Source organism: Typha angustifolia, chromosome 10 (genome assembly GCF_048772165.1).
Source record: "Typha angustifolia cultivar Huaian chromosome 10, ASM4877216v1, whole genome shotgun sequence".
NCBI lineage: Eukaryota > Viridiplantae > Streptophyta > Magnoliopsida > Poales > Typhaceae > Typha > Typha angustifolia.
Genome location: NC_133248.1, coordinates 11320737 through 11341272, shown reverse-complemented (window position 1 = coordinate 11341272; position 20536 = coordinate 11320737). Strand labels below are relative to the sequence as shown.

The window sequence follows — 20536 nt, the reverse complement described above, 5'->3', positions numbered from 1 at the left end:
TATTATGCCACCAAACATGTTATAAGAGAGTTTGTCTTATGAGCAACCTAAATGACGTGAAACAAAGTTTAGCCTTCTCACTGTTCCTCTGTACCACTTTTATCTTCCCTTACCAAAGAGTCTTACCAGATAAGCATCTGCATCGCTACCAACCAAGTACCAAAAAAGGAAAAAGAACACTTCAATCGGCACACAAGAACAAAGCCAATCTTGATCCCATGCATCTCAATTACAATTCTTACCACCCACTTACACCCCAATTCTAGGCCAAATTACAGATCAAGGCAGCAGAAGAAATAAGAATTAATAAATCAAATTACACAAAGAATACAACCACCGCCACCACCCACCACCCCCACAATAGATCCTGCGGCCAATGAAGGATTCCTGTGAAGCCATCACGTGGTCGGCCGCAGCCCGTTTGCTCCCTCACAGCCGAACAGCGCCTTCTCGCCGCGTACAGAAGGATCGGACGTAGGAGAAGTCGTCTTCTTATTAAGGTTTTGTTGGTGGTATACTTGCCTTAGCCTCTCTATCTCCTTCTTTAATGCCTCTTGGTGAGCTGCATAAAATTATTTTCCGTCAATTATATCATCGTCTGTTCGTTACAACTATCGTGTGCAATTTAAGCACTTACCATCCTTAAAGATCTTATCTTGCGCGAGAGCAGCGATCCGTTGCTTAAGATGGCTATTACCCACGGTTAGAAGTGAGCGTTGGTGATCCAGGAATGCAACGCGAGGAGACAACGCGGATACCTCCGTCTTCAATTCGGCATCGAAGAAAACAAACAAATGTTAACAATTTGAGTGATTTATTTAAATTTATGCCGACGAGATTTTTAAGAAGCTTAATGATTTGTTCTCACCTGTAACGACGTTACGCTGCGTTCGAGCTCGGAGATGTACTGCAGCTTCCTCACTCGTGATCTCTGCGCAGATTGCCGATTTGCCAATATCCTAATTAACGAACGACAAAGATTAATTGAGAAGGGAATTCTAAACTGAATGCGAGGTCGAGCATAAAAAGTTGGGAGTCTTTTGTACTGCATAATATTACTCACCTCTTGACCCTCTTTGGATCAACAACTGTCTCAGACCCAGAAGCCGGTTGCTGCGCCAAAGCCGGCGCGGTGGCGACTGTTTCCACCTTGCAATCGCTCTGAGCCTCCGACTCATTCCTCAGCTGCTGCTCCGTCGGCTTCTCATCATTAATACTATTATGGTCCGACGGCGTCGACGGGTTCGACGACGACCCCGGCGCCGGCGCTGGCGCCCCCGCCGCCGCCGAAGGCGCTATCTCGTCGGAGAACATCGACATCAGCTGCTCATCGTCGAGGCGATCGAACTCACCCCCTCCGCCGCCGACAATTGGCGCCTCGAGGAAGGCGATCGAGTCGCTCGCCGACCGGCGGTGCGCGCCGCGCTTGGCCGCCGAGAAGTCGAGGAACTCGTCCACCCAAGACGCCTGGGCCATGGACGGGCTCCGCTGGTGGCCAAAGCTGGGCCAATTGGGTGCAATGTTGGGGATCTTCGGAGGCAACTGAGCCATTTTCCTTAAAACAATCCGATATAAAACCAACCAAACCGATGTTATATAGAAACCAACGCTAACATCCTTGGACTAAGTTGTGTGGCATGGAACAAAACTGCTTTCCTTGTATCTCCTGATCGGTATCTATCTCTACTCCCAAATAACCAACCTCTCTCCCCTGCTATTCTTGAAATCGAGGTAGTTTGGATGTTTCTTTGTTTCTTTTTTTGTCAATGGGGGAGTTTTGTTTGTATGAGGGGAGAGGGAGTAGGAGGAGGAGGAGGAGAAGGAGGTCACATGACAAGAAGAGAGGGTACAGCTAGCAACAGCTGGTGGTTAGAGAGAGAGAGAGAGAGAGAGAGAGAGAGAGAGAGAGAGCGAGCGAGCGAGGGAGTTGGGGCTTAACGGTTACACAGGAAAGTCGCAGGAACAGTTTAATCAACCGGCGGATTTAGCCACCACGTGCTGACGTGACCGTAGCTATTGGGAGGGGGATCTGTTTTATGCCTTTAGATCTACTACTTTAATACTATATATAATTAATCCGGGAATTTGCATGTAACGCCCTATTTTTATTTTCTTTGCAGTTCAAACCCTTTATTTTGTGTTAAACGAGTAACAAATAGGAATATTTAGCCCTAAACATAGGAGCACGAGTTCAATCTGATTCTCCGCCACCAATAAAATGTTAAGCATTATCATTACATTAGATAGAGAGAGAGAAAATAATTCCCTAGAGGATGGATGGGAGCTCTTAGAAAACTATTTTCCCGCCAAGAGCGTCATTTGCTCATTTTACCCCCAAATTAACTATAACATAGGGTGTTTTATGCACAATTACCTAGAAATAAAAACATAAAGCCTAGACTATAGTGGGAATGGTAGGAGGGGAGGGAGAGAAGGATTGTGGATTTAAATTAATGATGTCTTTCCCATGTGCAATCCTCCCAGAAGCTTTTTCTCTCTGTGTGCCCAAACCATGATATGCAATCACATGCACGTCACATGCCTTCATTGTTTGCCAACTCCATTGCTTGCTCTCCTTCACCACTCTACTCCTACTCCTCTTCTTAATGGCCTCTGTATATATATATATATATATATATTTATCCTTATTGCAGCTTCGACCTCCGCGTGGCCCTTCTGGTGCTCTACTGTTCTGAGAATTAAACAATGTACAGTGAGATGGTTGATGCTTTGATGACAAGTTCCTAAGGGAATCAAAGGAGTACCGCCTCGTACTTTTAGATGTAATCCAAGTTCTTTTAGGTTAATCATCAAACCAATTAGAAGCAATTAGACAAATTACAGTTCATCTCTTGTGGTTCAGAGGTAACTAAGTCTTTCACAGAGTGCGCAAGTTTGAATTATATGGAATAAGTTGAAATCGAGCCAAGTAAACAGGAAGTAAACTGTAATTTATCCAGAATTTATTCACATTTTTACTGCAGTAATGGATAAGGCAGTGGATCTAACATTAGACTTCTCCACTAAAATTTCATCAAATGATATTAAGTTATTAACCACAGTTTATATATATAGTGTTATGGTGGGGAAACTGGTGATGCCACCGTACAGAAGAGAGAAGGCAAGGACGATTAATGGGGTACAACCAGAGAAGGAGACAATGCATGTGGGGATGATGGAAAAAAGACATACCTGGGTCTCAATACAGAGCCCAATGGGCAATGGGAGCCACCTACACGAGGGCGGCCACACCCTTTCTCGCACTCAATGTGGCCATGACATCCAACTGCATTCATTTTCCTCCCACTCTTAAACCTCGGCTAACTTTGCTAAAAAGTTCATACACAGCAAGAGAAGTATGGATTGAATCTTAGAATGTGATTAAAAGGTTTAATATCAATGCCTGGATACCGAATATGTCTGAAGTTCCCTCTTTTGTATAAGAGAGTTTTTGTGATGGCAATGGTGTCAGAACTCGATGACGTTCTAAACCCCAATATTAGCCTGGTATGATCTCATCCTTGTCTGATGGAAATCATATAAGAATGCGAGTCTCTGGACCCAAAGCAGATGCGGAAAAAAGTACACAGTAATTTGCATTACAACCAATTCCTGTTCAGATTCAGAAGAATAACTTATTCTGGGGTTGGATAAGTCTGAGTTCTTCCACAGAGAGGGGGAGGGGGGGTTCCCCAAAGACTGGTCATTCCATGTTGCACGACAGCATCCAATTATAACTAGCACTGTTGTGTGTGGATCTCTACATGTGCAAAGCTCTGCTCCCATATGCTACAGCTGTATATCCAAAACCTCAGCTCATATTTTAGCACAAGAAGTATGGTCCCTAGAAATACCAACTTCCACCATGTGCAACCTTCAGTCTTTAATAAAATCGATCAGCATCTTGCGACGCCATTGTATCGCATGTGATTAATGAAATTAGTACCACTGTCCTTCATCTCCGCTCAACATACACGTCACCTGTAATAGAGATATTAAGTACTGTGAGATAATTCTTACACCTTCACTAGTATATCATTCAGCTCAAACTTCAAAGAAGTAACATGAAAGAGATGTTCTAAAACTATTCTGCTAATTTATCTGGTGTTACAAGCTAGTATCTGTCCACTTGGTAAGATAAATTTATATCCAAGGTTACACATGAATACATGAGAGGTACAGAAGTGAGACAGCAACAGTGTCATATTAAAGCTTGTCTGGACCACTATAGAAACACTTTATAATATAGGGAGAAAATGCCAGGAGGATAGAAACTTCATTAGTAAATCTGGGAAATTTGGAGACGACACTTGAGAGATCATGAACCACTTGTGGGTGGGGTTATACAAACCAAGTATAAGTAAATTGTAGGAAATACAAGAGATGAAAATATCTAAATAAGGGAAAACGCAAAGATTCTATAAGGTCTTAATTGGCTTGACAGAGAAAAGAAGAAGAAATAACTCAGGTCTCCACGAGTTTAGTGGCCCAACCAGTTATACCTAATATGCATCACTTACATGCCATCATACACCCCAATTCTCTTTATTAAGTCTTTCAGTTATGCAGTATATACCTGCTCAACATGACCAATAAATGAAAGAAAAGTCCAAATCTCACTTTCTACTGAAGCCTCATTTCTTTCTGAAAGTAACTAAAATGGTTTACTACCAAATGGTCTTCTACTGAAACAATATTACACTACTTCTAGGGTACTAGTTCTAACAAAAGCTTTTTTGTTTTCACCAAACAGCCTTCTTTAGAATCTCATATTTCAGAGCTCACAAGTGCCAGGTACAACATCGCAAGAGCACCATCAGTAAATAATCTTGTTTAAGCCAGTAAACGAAACGTGACAATATATCACCATTGTGAAGTTCTCAAATCTCTAAGGCAAGTGGCAAGCTGAAGAGGGTAGAGCAGTTCATAGGTAGTGGCCAACTCATGCTACAGTACTGTGAACACAATTTCCAAAAAGAAATAAAGAAAATATAGAGTATTTGGTAGCATTTCACATGTATCAGTCATTCTTAGTACAACAAATAGTACAAAATGACTGTAGACACTTTGAATCCTTCATTGATCAAATGTTTAAAATTGATGTAAGTTTATGGAATCTATAATTAAGAGTATATTTTAAAATATCTTGGTATGAATCTTAATATCTTGTTCTCTTCTCACTACAATCTATTCTTCTCATCAAATTATTATTTCGCTTCTCTTATCCTGCTTAAAAGATGTCTTCTCTTTCAGATGAAAAAGTTTTGTTTCTCTATTTTGACATTACCAAATAACTGTGAAGCTGGATTGGAACTGTTTCTCTTCTGATTACCCTTAAATTATGAGTCTATACTATCCCTTAAACGGTGTGCAAGCAGATTAAGGTCTCTCTAATCCTCCTACATTCTTAATTAAAACCAAAAGCAAGACTAATTTCCAATCTTTCTTCCTACCAAGATTGACAGTGCAAGTGCGAGAAGAGAAGGTTATGCACTGTTCGGCCATCAATTGAAGATTACCACGGAAAATTTTGATGCATTTGAGAAAAATATATAGGATTAAACCATGTGTAAACGCATTGATAAAGAAAAGAAGTTGCATATAAAGACCACCTTTACCTTTGAATTCAGTAACACTTTGTCAAAACAAATATGATTTCCCAATCAAACATCTACTCTCTCCGGCTCTCCCATTCATCTCAGGCACGAATTGCTCCTCAGTCTCGGAGGGACGAATGTCCACCAGGTTTGGGTGTTTGGTGGGCTTTCTTCCTATCGGAGTTGGATTGCGATTGGTTTTAGGGTCCATGGGCTGTGAATTTGGGCTTTTTCTAAGGTTTGATCTTGAAATGAACCCAAGTAGGGGTCGAGTAAAAGCGCCATCGGAGGGTTTATGGGTTTATACTTATCCCCCCGATTCCACCAATCTCCCGTCTCACGAGTGACGGGACGCGCGATTCATTCAAGAAACAAACCACCATGTCCAAGTTCTGGAAGCCCGGCTCCGACCGCCCTAAGTCCTGCCTCGTCGACGACGAGGAAGGCGGAGTCCTCTTCGTCTCAGCACCTTCCTCCTCCTCTTCCGGGTACTACTCCTTCCCTCTCTTGCTCCCGCTCCCCTCTAATCCACCAACTCGCACCCCATTTCCCACCGGCAAAACGCTTCTTCTTGCCCTAATGAATTCAAGATACTTGAATTTGGACAGTTTTGGGTACGCGAGCCTGGAGAGGCAGCGGCAGAGGCTGCCGGTGTACAAGTACCGCGACGCGATCCTCTACTTGGTGGAGCACCATGCCACCACCATCATCGTTGGGGAGACGGGGAGCGGAAAGACCACTCAGATCCCTCAGGTGTGCTCCTTGGTTTTTTCTCCTATCCTTCTTCCATTTTGGAGTCTCGTGTTCTTGATGTAGATGCTTTCACGGGGTTCTGTTGTACGTTATTTCCAGCTGTTTTATTTAATCTGTTTTGAGAATTTGAGTAATATATCGAGATGGAACCGAGTTGTATGTTGTTTTAGCTAGTAATCTTTTCTTGTCATAAAATTCTTTGGTTTGAGTTGAGGTTTTCCTGTTCTAGGAATGTCTCAATCTTATCGTTATCTCTAGCTGTTTAGTTGCTCTGATATTAGTTGGAGTTATTTTTGGGGCTTCACAGAGAATCTGTTTATCCTGATGTTTTAGTGAGTGAATATGTGAATAACTTTTGATTTTTTGTCCTCCTTCCGAGAATCATCCGGTTGATATAGTACAGTTAGTTATACTGTGAACTACGGATTTTGTGCAATTTCTTTGCGTATTACCATGAAATAAAAATCTTCCATCTTCATAATTTTATGATGATTTTTGTTGAGGGACAAATATATTCCTTATGCTGGGTGTGCAACTTTAACTCTTTTCCTCAGTATCTTAAGGAGGCTGGTTGGGCTGAAGGTGGTAGAGTTATAGCTTGCACCCAGCCAAGGCGATTGGCTGTTCAGGTATCAACTGCACCGCACCCTAAAAACTATTCAAATACTTTCAGTTTTGTATTGAATTTTAGGGCTAAAAGGCTGTGGAATTTACTGAGCCTTGTATAATACCTATATGAGTAATGTTTAGAGTGTTTTTTCTTAAGTTTATTTTTTGTCATTTAATATTGTATGCTCTGCTGCTTGTCTGGAGATGTTTGGCACATTTTTTTGTCATTTAATATTGATATCATATTGCCATTTCCTATATATAGATTGATAGAATTTGGTCTGTGCTCCGACTAATGTTCTAGCTGATTCACATCCATGATACTCTCATTCATGATATGTTGATTGATAGGATTTGCTTCTAAGTAGGAGAAGTTGTTCTGCAAGTTGACTTTTGAAAAATTATCTGATTCAGACCTGTAGGCTGTGTAATAGTCTTCGCCTACTCTTCGGAAATTGTTTCAGCATGATATACATCAATTGCACAATGAAATTCCGGTTACATGTCGAAGCTCTGCTAATAGTCCTATTACATAGTTATATAGGGACCTGTCAAGTTTCATGTTGTCGATTATCTGGGGATCTGCCAAGTTTCAGCCATTTCATATAATTTAAACATCAGTTAAATAGCCATTTGGTGATCTTGTAGTGTTCTTTGTCTGCCTTTTCCTTATTTCTTGGAGGTTCTTTTTATTTATTTAAATTAATATTTACTAGTGTATTTTAAGTCAGTTGCTTCACGGGTAGCTGAAGAGATGGGCGTCAAGCTTGGAGACGAAGTTGGATATACAATACGTTTCGATGATCAAACAAATCCTGTAAGAAACATTGTTTGCTCACTTTCTTTGTTGGGGTTATCCTTTTTAGGATGAGGAAGTATGGAAGCTTCTGGCTATTTATTGTTAAACTATATAGCATGGGCACAAAATTCCATTTTGGAGTTCTCTTCAATATTTTCCCTTGATTGAAATTTTATGTATAATAATCCAGGGTATAACACTGATCAAGTTTCTCACTGATGGGGTCTTGCTTAGAGAAATGATGGATGATCCACTTCTGACCAAATATAGGTATATCAGGATTGTTCCTTTCTAATTTACGGTTGCTAGTGAAAAGAGTTGTTTTACTGGATTAGCATTAACTCTCCATTAAACATATATAATTTATCTGCCTTAATAAGCTTTCTATCCTTGCAGCAATCTGAGAACTTTAGTGTGAAATAATTCTTTCTGTAGCTATAAAGTATCAAAAATTTAGTCAATACCACAACCATGTATGGCTGCTAATTTTGCTTACTTCTCATGAGTGATCATGGAAATTCAGTACTTTAGCTACTTCAAATTACTTTTTTTTATAGAGCTTGCAGTTTACATACTCCCCTTTATCTGAACCACATATATCTATTAGTGTCATAATGGTTGATGAGGCTCATGAAAGATCCCTTTCAACAGATATGTTACTAGGCCTGCTGAAAAAGGTACTGCTGTTTTTTTTCCTAGTACTTCCTTTCGTTATTGCTCCTCATTATTACATCCTCTGAAGCTAATACTCTTTCATGAATATGCCAGATCCAACGCCGTAGGTCTGAGTTACGTATAATCATTTCTTCTGCAACAATTGAAGCAAAATCCATGTCAACCTTTTTTAATACTAGGTATTGCCCATATCCAGTAAGAATGGATTTTTTTTTTCTTCTTTTGACTTGTAAGCTCTATTGGCATCGCCCATATGTGTATATTTATGAGTGTTGTCTTTATACTGTTTATAGATGAATATATATTTAATTGTAAGTATCAAAATAAATGTGGCTGCCCTGCGCATGTTCGTGGCAGCATGCACTTGTTTTGACACTCCATTGTGTGCCTACTTTACTTTATACCGAAGAAACCTTGAATAGTCTGATTTATTTTTGAAGCAATTTTTTGTATTTTAGAGCATGCTGATGGTGCTGATCTTTGCCAAATAGGTTATCTGTTATTTACTGAATGCAACTGATAGTATCAAGACTAATATTTTGTACCTTTTGAGTGGCTGCAAAGTACAAGTGCTAACTAGGATCTAAAGTTGGGAAACTTGTGAGCTCTTTTACCTGTTGAAGGATGGTATTGTATTAGTGATAGCTTGAAGCAGCGGCCATTGTGTGTTCGCAACAACTTTAAAGTCATCTTCTGTAATATTATAGTAAGTTACAAGAGTTGCAAATGTAGCTTAAAAGTTCTAATCAGCACTGTAGTCATGGTTGCACATTTTGGTTTGACACGAGCATACATGCAAGGAGTGGGATGGTGAAATAAAATTTTAATGCATCCACATTTAATTCTTTTATATATTTTTTAATATACACCATTACTCTATTCATTCACTTCATTTCTCACATTTTCTTAAATCTACACAATTACGCATTAAAGTTTCTTACTTTAACTAGGTCTGCAATAGAATATTCGGAGAACTTTAACATTAGACTACTAGGGTTGTTGTTGTAGGTGTTATACTGCAGTTGAGGGACGAGTACATTGTTCATTTGGTAGACTCTAAAAATCTGGTGAGTTTTGTTATAAGTTGTTATTGCTGATGCTGTTTAGGATTCATTGAAGAAAGTAAGAGATACGGAAGCTATTGGAACTGAGAAAACTTTGCAACCAGGGGGAAACTAAAGGATACTCTCTCATATGTTTTTAGAAGGATAATTTATAACATAGGACTTTTGACTTTGTAAACCTTTTTAAACAGTTGACCTTCTACTAGTATCCTTATATAATTTATGCTAACAAAAACAGTACAAATTCGTATATGGTTATGTTATTTTGATGGTTGATTTCTCTGGTTGGCTGTATGCCTACAAGAAGATTATTTCTTCTAATGGGAAAGTCTTGATATTCAATGCTTACTTTCTGAATGTCCAGACAGCTGCATCTAGGAACGGTGGTAAAGAGGGCCAAAACAAGCTCAAACTAATCACTACCATACTAGTTATTTGAAATACACATTTTGGAGCACCTTTTTTTTCTGAGAAACAATCAGGAAATTTAAAAATTAAAAGTCTGAAAGTAAGGGCAAGCACAAGTAAGTACATAGGATATTAGTATCAGATCTTGCAGAGGACTCTTCATACTAGTTTCTTACAATTTCTGCTTGGGTTGCCATCTGTTGTCACTTGTTTCACGTTTGTTCCAGGTGCCTTTTCTCTTCTTTTTTCCCCATTTTATTTTACATTCTGCATGCAACTTTGTTGCAACTGTTTGCAAGATAGGTCTTGTTTTCAAACTTGTTGGAACAGGTGAGGTTCCAACTTTTTAGAGGACTAGGGTGGTGTTGAACCCCTTTTGGTGAAAGTAATTTGCTCTCAAAGTTTGTGTTTCTTCACTTGATTGTTCCTCAGTGTCATTTTCATGTTGTAAGTTGTAACTATATTTAGAAAATTCTGACTTTGGTAGTGATTTACTTTCACCACAAGCTGTTCAACCTATTCTCCTAAAAAGTTCAAACCATACCTCAAGTACCCTATATATGATCAACATACTGGTTAAATATTTCATAATGATGCAATTACACTTTTTTCCAATAGATTTAGCATGATTTTTTCTGCATTTGCCCTCAGGTTCTCAAGTTATTTTCTGTTGCATGCAGAAGGAAGACTCTTGGGCAGTGTCCTGGAGATTCTGCACCTAATCAGCTACCAGCCATACTTTCTGTTGAAGTACGTTTATGATGATAATCCTGGGATAAGTGTTATATCTAACGAAATGGTTTTTTGACTCAATTTTTTTACGACTTCTGACTTGTTCATTATTGTAGGGGGCGGATGTTAGAGCTAATTAATTTTGATCATACAGGGTAGAGGATACACTGTGGAAATTAATTATGTCGAGGAGCCTGTTGCTGACTACTTGCAAGCTGTCGTTAACACTGTGCTTTTAATTCATGAAAAGGTTGTACCTGCTTACTGGAATTTAGAAGTAATTAGCTTGTCTTGACTTAGCAGATATTGTATCATAAGCTTTTGTGGAACCTTGTAAATCAAATGCCATAGAGGATCTACAACTTGAGTTTAGATTATCGCCAGATCCAGTTGTTTTCATTTCTGTATTCTTCCTCTGGCAGAAGACTCCGGGTTTTCAGTTTGCTGTTTTAGATTATAAAGAATAAAAGAAGATTCTTTGTTTAGTAGTGCACCTATCATCATAATTTACATTGGAGTTACTTTTCTCTAAAATCCAGACTGTGTGGGCACCTTTGTTCAATTATAAAGAGTTGAACTTCCATGTCATATTGTAGGATTCTAGTGTTTCTGCTTTCATATTCAAAGTTAATGAAAAATTCATCTTGAGTTATATGTTGGTATTTGCAGGAGCCACCTGGCGATATTCTAGTGTTTCTTACAGGTCAAGATGATATTGATGCTGCCGTAAAGTTGATTGTGGAAGAAGCTCAACACCGTGGGGGTCGCTATACGGGTAATTTGGCATCTTGTTTAGGTTTATATGGCATGTCAAACCGAATATGAAATGGTGATACAACTAGAAAAGCACCAGAATGTGACTCCTGCTGAAGGAGGCTCCCACTAATGTAGGGTCTGGGGTGGAAATAATGTGTGCTTCCTTACCTCCAGGAAAGTGAGGTTATATCTGTGACTGGGTCCTGTTTCTTGGGGGGAGCATGTTATTATTGAAGATAACGGTCATTTGTGTCCATTTTTTGTAACAGGATAGACTGACAAAGTGACAAGTAAACATAAAATCCTTGAACTGCACTTACTTTAACCCCCGGCTTACTATGAGCAAGTTAGTTATTAGAGCTGACCTGAGAAGCATAACACCTTCCTGGGTATGTCCAGCAGAGTAATGATTGACCTATAACTTTTTTGGCTTCACAATTCCTGAAACACAACTAGGATTGTTAATTATCATGCTTCATCATCATTTGAGAGAAGGTTAGATCCAACATTGGCTTCATGACTAGCTATTTTGGCCTGAGGTTGATATATTCGTGTCAACCTTTGATCCACAAAATGGTAAATCTCATTTTGGCCAGATCTTTTTTCCTCAGTAAGGTTTCTTAATATGGGTCTTATTCTAGTTAATTTGTAGAGTGATGAAAATAAGTAAGTGCTTGTTTAGATGCTCTGAATTTAGATTCCAGGTATCCAAAAACTAGAGAATTTGGATGGTCATACAAATGACTATAGTAATTATTCATATGGTAATCATTTCAAATTTTAGTGTTTGGTATTATAAAATAGAAATCAATTCTAGAGTAGTATTTTTTTCATCTTTCCCTATTTCGCAACTCTTCCCTCACTCCCCTACTCCACCCATCCCACCCGCCTTCATGCCTCACCATCTAACCTCTACGCCAACAAGCTCATTGACTAGCATACTGGCAAGTCTATAAGTGGTCTTGAAAGCAAGTGAAGTTCTTACTTTGCCCATTCTTCTACGGGCTTGAAAGCAGGTAAAGTTCTTACATTGCCAATGCTGCCTTCTACTTTCACTTGCTTCCATTCGGCACTATTCATTTGGCACCACCCTTTGCTTTCCTCTTCAAGTTGATGTCAATTAAGAATAGGAAATGGGGTTGATGCCGTGTCAATCGTACCAAGGAATGGTACATTATGGGTTGTAGAGGTGGAGCCTTTGTATGATTTAATTTGAATTGTTGGGGTTAAAGATATGAAGGTACATGTGATTAGGATTTTGATTGGTCCTCCAGCAACAAATCCTTAGAATTCCACTTTTTTAGAGAAAGAGCCAATCTCTTAACAATGACTCATGAGTTCCATCTCCCACCACTGACGTGAGCTTGATCCCCCGCCTGTGATCCACAAGCTCATCAGAGAGATGGGTTGAGACCTTGCCGGCATTGTTACTTGCGACTCGCAGGGTCTCCAGCTAGAGAACACTCCAGGCACCAGTTGATAGTATCGGTGGGGTGGGTTGAGGGGAGAAGTGTTGCTCTCTCGACAATCTCTGTGTAATAATTACAGAGATCAGAGTAGAGTTTTTTGTTACTTTGTTTTGACACCCAAACATGTGTTGGAAATTAGAACTTCCAGATTTTACAGAATTTTAGTTAATTACTCTAGAAATTCTTAGGTTGCAAAACATGCGCATTTTTCACGTAATCGGTTGGTTCTTATACATGTTTGATAATGCCCATATTGGACATGTATAACATGCCTTTATATTACTGACTTTAGGTGGCATGTACTATGTAGGAAGCTCTGTTATATACGTAGCGCAGTCAACTTATTATTTGCACTTTTTTTTTAAAATTTGTATGTAAATTGGGAATTAGCATTTAGTTCACCATGCTTGAATGAATAAATGGAGTACTAAAACAATATAACTAAATGCTTTATTTCCAGACTTGTTGGTTTTGCCTCTATACTCTGGACTTCCACGCGGAGAGCAGGTAAAGTTGTCTGGGCATAATGTGCAAAATCAACAGATACTTATTAGTTATGTAGTTGACCAAAGTGTCATTTTAGCTTGTATTAGTAATTTAGTATTTCACTATTTTGTTGTTTTTAGGATCTCATTTTTGCTCCAACATCGAAGGGAAAGAGGAAAGTTGTTATATCGACAAATATTGCTGAAACATCACTGACTTTGGAGGTAATGCTTATTCTTCTCTAATAATTGTACGTTTGTAACATATATAATGTAGATTTTAATCTATTTTACCAATCTTTTGCAGGGAGTGGTATATGTTGTGGATAGTGGATTCTCAAAGCAACGGTTTTATAACCCGGTAATGTTTACATCCTTTATTTTCTTGTTGATGATTGTTTATCAAAATAGATATATGTCAACATAATCGGCCATTCTACCATAAGGTGTGATATCAGGCCGTTGTAGTTGTCTAATGAAGCACCTTAAGAAGCCTTTCAAATATACATCCTAAGAGGGCATGTGCTGTACATTAGAAGATCCACATAACCGACCCAAATAGTTGGGACTAAACTCGAAAAGCTTATGTTGTGGTATTTATTCACATACGTGTTTGTTAAGTTTTTATATTTACGCTTCTTTGTACATGAACTAGCTAAGGCTATAGCTGCTCTCAAACTCTATAGAGTTTCTTGTGATAATATATCAGTCAAATTTTCTTGTTAGATGTCTGATATCGAGAATTTGGTGGTAGCACCTATATCGAAGGCTTCTGCAAGGCAAAGGGCAGGGAGAGCTGGAAGAGTGCGGCCAGGAAAGTGCTTTAGGTATCTTTTGATTAAAGAGCTTAAACATTAGTAACATTTATGAAGTCATGAATGTCGTAAGATGTGATATCTCATACTTTTAGCATGTCTTTGTTTATAGACATACTTTTCCTTATTGTTATAAGTTTAGATATATAAATGTTTTTTGATGATTCAATACTATTCTAGTTAGTTATGTAACTTTATCTAGCATTGAGAGAATCTTGGAGCACTTCATCCTGCGGCAGGAGCTTAGTTTTCTAATGGTCAACAAGGCTTCCTCCAGACCCCTTTCATGCTATTTTCCTCATCAATAAACTTTAGCTAATATCCAGTCATCAGCGATCAGCCATTTTAACTTTTATGGGCTAATATTGTCATACAGTATTTAATTGAATCACAAAAGTTGCCTCATGTTATTTCTCTTGATTTTTACTGTCCTTCAATACACATTACTCAAGGTGAACTTAATATGTTAGCTTTATTTATCTTGATTGAAATAATATTTGATTGCAATTATTTGAACTTCTTTGCCTTTTTTGTTTCCTATTCTGTATTTTGCTAACTGTTTTTATGTGAATCGATGTTTTTAAATTTGGAGGTAGGCTTGTCTCACTGTCCTGCAGCTTCCTGAGCTTCCATGAAATGTCCAAAGCCTTAATATTATGGTTATGCTTCATTTTCTGCAATGTTTTTTTATTTGCTAGCACTTGTACCAGGCTCTATACGGAAGACTATTATGTCAAGGAAATGCAGCCAGAAGGAATCCCAGAAATGCAAAGATCTAATCTTGTCTCATGTGTAATACAAGTATGTCTGTCTTTACAAATTCTGATTTCCTTTGCTTTAGGCCATTGTAGTGATGCAAGGTTTTATTTTGCAGCTAAAGGCTTTAGGAATAGATAATATTTTGGGTTTTAATTGGCTGGCTTCTCCACCACCAGAGGCTATGGTGCGAGCTCTTGAAGTTCTTTACTCTCTTGGAATCCTTGACGAAGATGGCAAACTTACATCACCTGTTGGTTTTCAAGTTTCTGAGATTCCTTTGGTATGTTTTTAACCTCATTTCTTTGCTGATATATTTATCTTAAGAATTAAGGTGGTTACCTTTTTAACTTTCAGTAGTTTGGCTCCTGATCTATTTGGGAAGTAATACTTTCAATTCAATCTAGGGAAAGTTAAACCTGTTGCATCTTGTGAAGTAACCTAATCCAATTGTAGGATATAGGTGGATACTTCTATACTTTAGCCATATCATATCCTCAGACACATGTCAGACACTTCCTTTGCATATCTGATTTTCTCAGAATAGAAATAGAAAAGCCATGTGAATAAAATGAGACTCATTTAAGTCATTTGACTATGATTTTCCGAGAGGAGTTCTCCCTTCAATTTCTTATCTTCCTCTTGGAAACTTGTGGGAGAATAAAAATAAGTCAAATTAGATATCTCCTATTAGATCAGTTAGGTTCTATTATACGTTACTGAAGGCCCATATTAGGATTTCTTGTCACAATCCTTTCGAGCTTTTGATCATTTAGCACTTGATGTTTCTCTTAGACTTGTTTTACTTAATTGCATTGTCATGCATCGTTTGATGCAATATATTTTTAGTTCTAAATACCAAGGATTCGAGTTTCGGCCGATCCTGAGTGGGATCGGCCGAAATGGATCGGGATCGGCTATAGCCGATCCCGATCCAGGCCGAAACCACTCGGTTTCGACCTGCTGCAGCAGGCAGCTGACAACTACTGCTGTCAACAGCAACTAGAGAGAGAGAGAGGGAGAGAGAGGAAGGGAGAGTGAGGGAGAGAAAAGGAGAGAGAAAGAGAGGGAAAAGGCAAGAGAGAGAGAGAAAATGAAAGAGAGAGTGAGGGAGAAGGAAAGATTAAAAAAAAGGGTATGAGAGAGGAAAAAAGGAAGAGAGAGTGAGAGAGGGAAAAAGCAAGAGAGAGAGAAAATGGAAGAGAGAGTGAGGGAGAAAGAAAGATTAAAAAAAAGGGTATGAGAGAGAGGAAAAAAGGAAGAGAAAGTGAGGGAGAGGGAAAGATTAAAAAAAAAGTTGAGAAAGAAAGAGAGAAAAAGATAAAAAAAAAGAATGTGGGAGAAAATGAATACTTTAGACTAACAATTAGAGGGATAGAAAAGAAGAGAGGGAGAAAAAGAGATTTTTACTTTTTAGGCTTTATATGTGAGTAATTATTATTTCTTATTTTCTTATAATTTTTTCTAAATTTTTAAAAATTTCTCTAATATTTTTAATAATATTTAGAATTTTATTTAATTAAAATAGTCCGATCCGATACAGGCGGCCGATACGGCCGATACGTATCGTTTTTTCGGACGGCCGATCCCGATCCCGATACCGATTTTTGGAACCTTGCTAAATACTTGCATATACTAGTTCATGACTTCATATGTCATTATTTCATAGCATTCGTTCCACTTTCGTTAAGTGCAACTCTTTGTATTGTCAGAATGTATGAATGAAACCATAATTTTCAGGACCCTATGATATCAAAAATGATCTTATCAGCAAATGATTTTGGGTGTTCAGAGGAGATAATAACTGTAGCAGCAATTCTGTCTGTTCAGGTTAATCTTATTGCATTTATGAAATACTCTTTTTTTTCCATTTAATATTTTCTTACATATAGTTAGCATCATTCTTTACACATATGGCTGCTCCTTCTGTAGTCTATCTGGGTTTCTGTTAGGGGAGTGCAGAAGGAATTTGATGAAGTAAAGCTGCGTTTTGCTGCTGCCGAGGTTTGCAAAAATTAATGGATATATGACCATATCATACCTTCAGTTTTTGTTATTTAACATAGTCAACTTTGATATCCTTCACAAGTTGGAGTTGAATCTTAAAATGTAGCGCATATTGTTAGATGTTGACCTGTACTACTTTCATTTTTAGTTCTTGATGGAATGTTCAAGCAAGTTAAATTTATGAATCGGTTTTTCTGCTTCATTGAATATCAATTTATTATTTGCTCACTGGAAGAGGACTATACCATAGCTACTGGCTTGCATTTGCATTTCTTCTGATAAAAATTAAGTTTTCCAACCCCTTTTATCTTCTGCAGTTTTCATCTTCATATTTATTTTATTAGGACTTCATGTCTATTCTCATTGTTTTTCTTTTTCTGTAACCCCGCTAGTCATGTCTAATTGGTATGTGCAGGGGGATCATGTTACATACCTGAATGTCTATAAAGGATTTCTTCAATCTGGCACATCATCAAAGTGGTGCTACAAAAACTTCATTAATTACCAATCTATGGTGCATATCATCGTTAACATTATATTTCATGTGTATGTCTTCCTTCTTCGGTCTTCACAGTAAAGTGATGAAACAAATTGCTTGTGCAGAAGAAGGTTGTTGATATCAGGGCGCAACTTAGCAGGCTATTGAAACGGCTTGGTTTAGTCCTTAAATCATGTGAAGGAGACATGCAGGTATTCTACTTGTTTTTCCATGCTTGGACATTTCTTTTTGTCAGTAAATGGCTTTAGGGTATTCACTAATATCAGCACTTCACTATTATAGTTTTCTCTGTTGGTGATCCTTCAATTGTTGCTGTGTAAGATCATCTTGATGGCTTGCATAGCATATTTGCTGTCAAGTTTGAATTTCTAACTCATATGTCATCTCTCTGTTGTTGTAGCCCCTTTCACGACATATGTGATGTGTGTTTGAATAAGAGCTTAAATATCCTAAATGATGTTAGACTGTTGTGTTATTGTCATGTTTACTGACTACACCATAGTAGTTAATCTTTTGTTTTGTCTGTACTTATGAGATTACTGCTGCATATCTTACAGATACTGAGGAAGGCCATAATTGCTGGATTTTTTGCTCATGCTTGTCGTTTGGAGGTAAGTTGCTATTTGTATTCTTTGAAATTTTCCTCCTTTTTTAAGTCAGCCTCAGGTGCTTACACACACATGTCCAAGAATCTAAGTAAATTATTGGGAGACTATCTTGTTTATATACATGTAGCGGTGTGTCCACACACATAGGTCTTTAAATATGTATAATAGAATAAGAAAAGGAGTCTGCATATCAAGCATGATATTTTAGTCTTTCGTGCTTTGGCATGTCAAACTGTTTTTGGCATTATCAATAATTGCCAGGATACCACCTCTTTTGCTTTTCTTCTCATGTTACTTGTGTAACTAGGCTTCATTTAAGTTGCATTACAATGAGTACCTAGTGCAGTTATGTATGTAGGCTCAAGCTAAGTGATTTTCAGCTCTTTCTTTTTTCTGGTAATAGGAGGATAATTTGCATGAAGTTCTATTTTAATATTTTTCGCCTTAAGTTCTTTTATAGTTTCTAGGAAATAGCAACCTTTTCTCTGTATAAAGTAGGAACATTGTGGAGCTCTAAATAGACTCCCCTTGAATTGGTGAACTTTATATATCTTCATACTTCAAAATAAACTCCCCTCATTGCAGAATTTTACAATATCTAGAATTTGTACTATTCACCATCTAGTGCTTCCTTTAGAACCTCATACATAATAACGATTATTTCATGCAAGAATTTTGATGTTAGTTTGCTGAATTGTTTTCCTTACGTTTTTTGTGGCTTCAGATTTATGCGACATCTGTTTTATGTTACTTGCATATAATTGAGATTAAGAGCTCTTTCATATGTATTGATTGTTTTTGACAATTTAAGATGGAACTTTTATTTGGCTTTGGTAACTTTGTGCGATACACCTGTAGGAGTACAGTCAGAACGGAATGTACAAAACTATTAGGGGTTCGCAAGAAGTCTACATTCATCCATCTTCCGTGCTCTTCAGGTGGGTTTGACAACTTTTTACGTTCAGTGCAGTTAGGCTCTTTACATTTGTATGTAGTTTTTGTATCCATATCTTATCATTTACTTGTTAAATGAATATGTCACCCTCTCTTTGGGTGACGTATCCTTTCCTGCAATTAATGTGTTGCAATTTTTAAAATTTAAACAATATTTAGCCTTCAGAAAAGCTAACCTGGACAATTGCTTTCTTTTCATAGTGCTATGTTGATCTCTCATATCAAATGTAAGGAAATGTTATGCAAATTGACTATTAGTTTATTACTGGCTGTGACAATTGCTTTCTTTTCCTGAAGTGGGGTTTTAACTTTCATGTCTTAACTGATCATTTACTCGTTAAATCAAATTACCATGTTTTCACATCGCAACAGCATCCTAAAATATAAAATTGGCATATTATGCCCATCTTTCTTGTCATTTTTGTTTCATCATTGTTTTTTGGTGCATTACCGTCTGATATGAATTATATACAGGGTTAATCCAAAGTGGGTGATTTACCATTCTCTGATGTCAACTGACAAGCACTACATGCGCAATGTCATTGCGATTGATCCATCCTGGCTTACTGAAGCTGCACCACATTTTTATCACCTACGGCAGCCGAATCCTGTCCCCTACTGATAGAGTGATAGTGCAACATGTTAAGTTAATTTTGGCCCTTGAATTATTGTTGTACACTTGCATGCATCGTCGATGCTTTTGGATCAAACTTCTTAAAAACTACAAAAGTTATAATTTAAATCAAGTTGCTGTTCGGGATAATGAAATTTTCCAGATGGTGCCTGTATATTATTACCAGAGTTTGATGTTGATATTATTTCGCATCGTGAATGGCTTCATGAAAAATGTTTTGTTGGTTGATCCATTTTATATGGCAGGGTATGGCATCATTGTTGCCCAACTCAAGATTATTTTAAGTGAAAAGTGCTGCCTTTTGGCAGTATAATTTGGGCATTACAAGTCAACCTAGAGAGTTTTCGTTATTCTTAAGTTAATTTTAGTTGGAAATAAATAGACTCCTATCACTACTCCGTTGCTGCTTGTCGTGAAAAGGTACTGTTTCATGTCTAGGCTTTTGTTCAGCGTCATATACTTCCAGAGATACTACTTGAACAGTTTCCAGCTCAATGAAATAAGCTAATTGAATAGGCAGTATCTGCGGGCAATTGAACTGGAAATTATCTCAAAGTATCACCAATTCGAATAATATGAGGTTACGGCCCCGGAGGGGCACAACAAGAAATGGACTCGGTGACAAAAAGAGATGTGATGCTACTTCACTCTGATTTCATTTTATTACTTGATAGAAATGTGATGTTTACACATGTTCATATGGAAATCTTTATTATTAGGAGGAGCAGCAAGAGTTGCTTACGTTAGTCAAAGGAGATAAAGGTCCAGGAGAGAGCTCGAGCCATTTCCTCGTAGTCCTTCCCCTAAAACTAATTACCAAAATCCTTTCCCTATAACTTTGGCATTTACAAAAGTTCCGATACAATGCTATGGATCTCCAGGAAGCAATTTTTCTGAGGTTTGAGCAATGTCCGTG

The 20536-nt window shown here is 37.9% G+C and overlaps 2 protein-coding genes across 4 annotated transcripts; one reads left to right on the top strand and one right to left on the bottom strand.

Moving 5' to 3' along the window:
* Positions 1-30: 30 nt before the first annotated feature.
* LOC140769234 (basic leucine zipper 19-like) lies at positions 31-1937 on the bottom strand. The gene is made up of 4 exons (XM_073109875.1): positions 1064-1937; positions 869-959; positions 638-764; positions 31-562 (listed from the first exon to the last, which is right to left on the bottom strand). The coding sequence occupies exons 1-4, from the start codon at positions 1549-1551 to the stop codon at positions 399-401; spliced, it is 870 nt and encodes a 289-aa protein (XP_072965976.1). The 5' UTR covers positions 1552-1937; the 3' UTR covers positions 31-398.
* Positions 1938-5916: 3979 nt separating this feature from the next.
* Positions 5917-19839, top strand: LOC140768557 (probable pre-mRNA-splicing factor ATP-dependent RNA helicase DEAH9). Of its 3 annotated transcripts, XM_073108879.1 has the most exons (23): positions 5917-6085; positions 6206-6350; positions 6905-6979; positions 7687-7776; positions 7949-8028; positions 8366-8435; positions 8527-8612; positions 10586-10655; positions 10792-10887; positions 11307-11412; positions 13323-13369; positions 13489-13572; positions 13655-13708; positions 14074-14174; positions 14873-14963; positions 15037-15201; positions 16659-16748; positions 16851-16922; positions 17341-17439; positions 17529-17615; positions 17982-18035; positions 18891-18970; positions 19461-19839. In XM_073108879.1, the coding sequence occupies exons 1-23, from the start codon at positions 5979-5981 to the stop codon at positions 19606-19608; spliced, it is 2097 nt and encodes a 698-aa protein (XP_072964980.1). In that variant the 5' UTR covers positions 5917-5978; the 3' UTR covers positions 19609-19839. The 3 variants fall into 3 exon arrangements, with proteins under 3 accessions (XP_072964980.1, XP_072964981.1, XP_072964982.1); XM_073108880.1 differs by lacking the exon at positions 5917-6085 and having other exon boundaries at positions 6286-6350; positions 7691-7776; positions 19461-19838; XM_073108881.1 differs by lacking the exon at positions 5917-6085 and having other exon boundaries at positions 6313-6350; positions 7676-7776; positions 19461-19838.
* Positions 19840-20536: the final 697 nt, after the last annotated feature.

Bases quoted from the DNA above. Each gene is read 5' to 3' on its own strand.
- LOC140769234 (XM_073109875.1), bottom strand. From the start codon at position 1,551: ATGGCTCAGTTGCCTCCGAAGATCCCCAACATTGCACCCAATTGGCCC. The intron at 960-1,063 runs GTGAGTAATATT...TTCGTTAATTAG, and splicing joins GATCCAAAGAGGGTCAAGAG to GATATTGGCAAATCGGCAAT. The intron at 765-868 runs GTGAGAACAAAT...GCCGAATTGAAG, and splicing joins GCAGCGTAACGTCGTTACAG to ACGGAGGTATCCGCGTTGTC.
- LOC140768557 (XM_073108879.1), top strand. From the start codon at position 5,979: ATGTCCAAGTTCTGGAAGCCCGGCTCCGACCGCCCTAAGTCCTGCCTC. The intron at 8,029-8,365 runs GTATATCAGGAT...TATATCTATTAG, and splicing joins CCACTTCTGACCAAATATAG to TGTCATAATGGTTGATGAGG. The intron at 8,436-8,526 runs GTACTGCTGTTT...TGAATATGCCAG, and splicing joins TACTAGGCCTGCTGAAAAAG to ATCCAACGCCGTAGGTCTGA.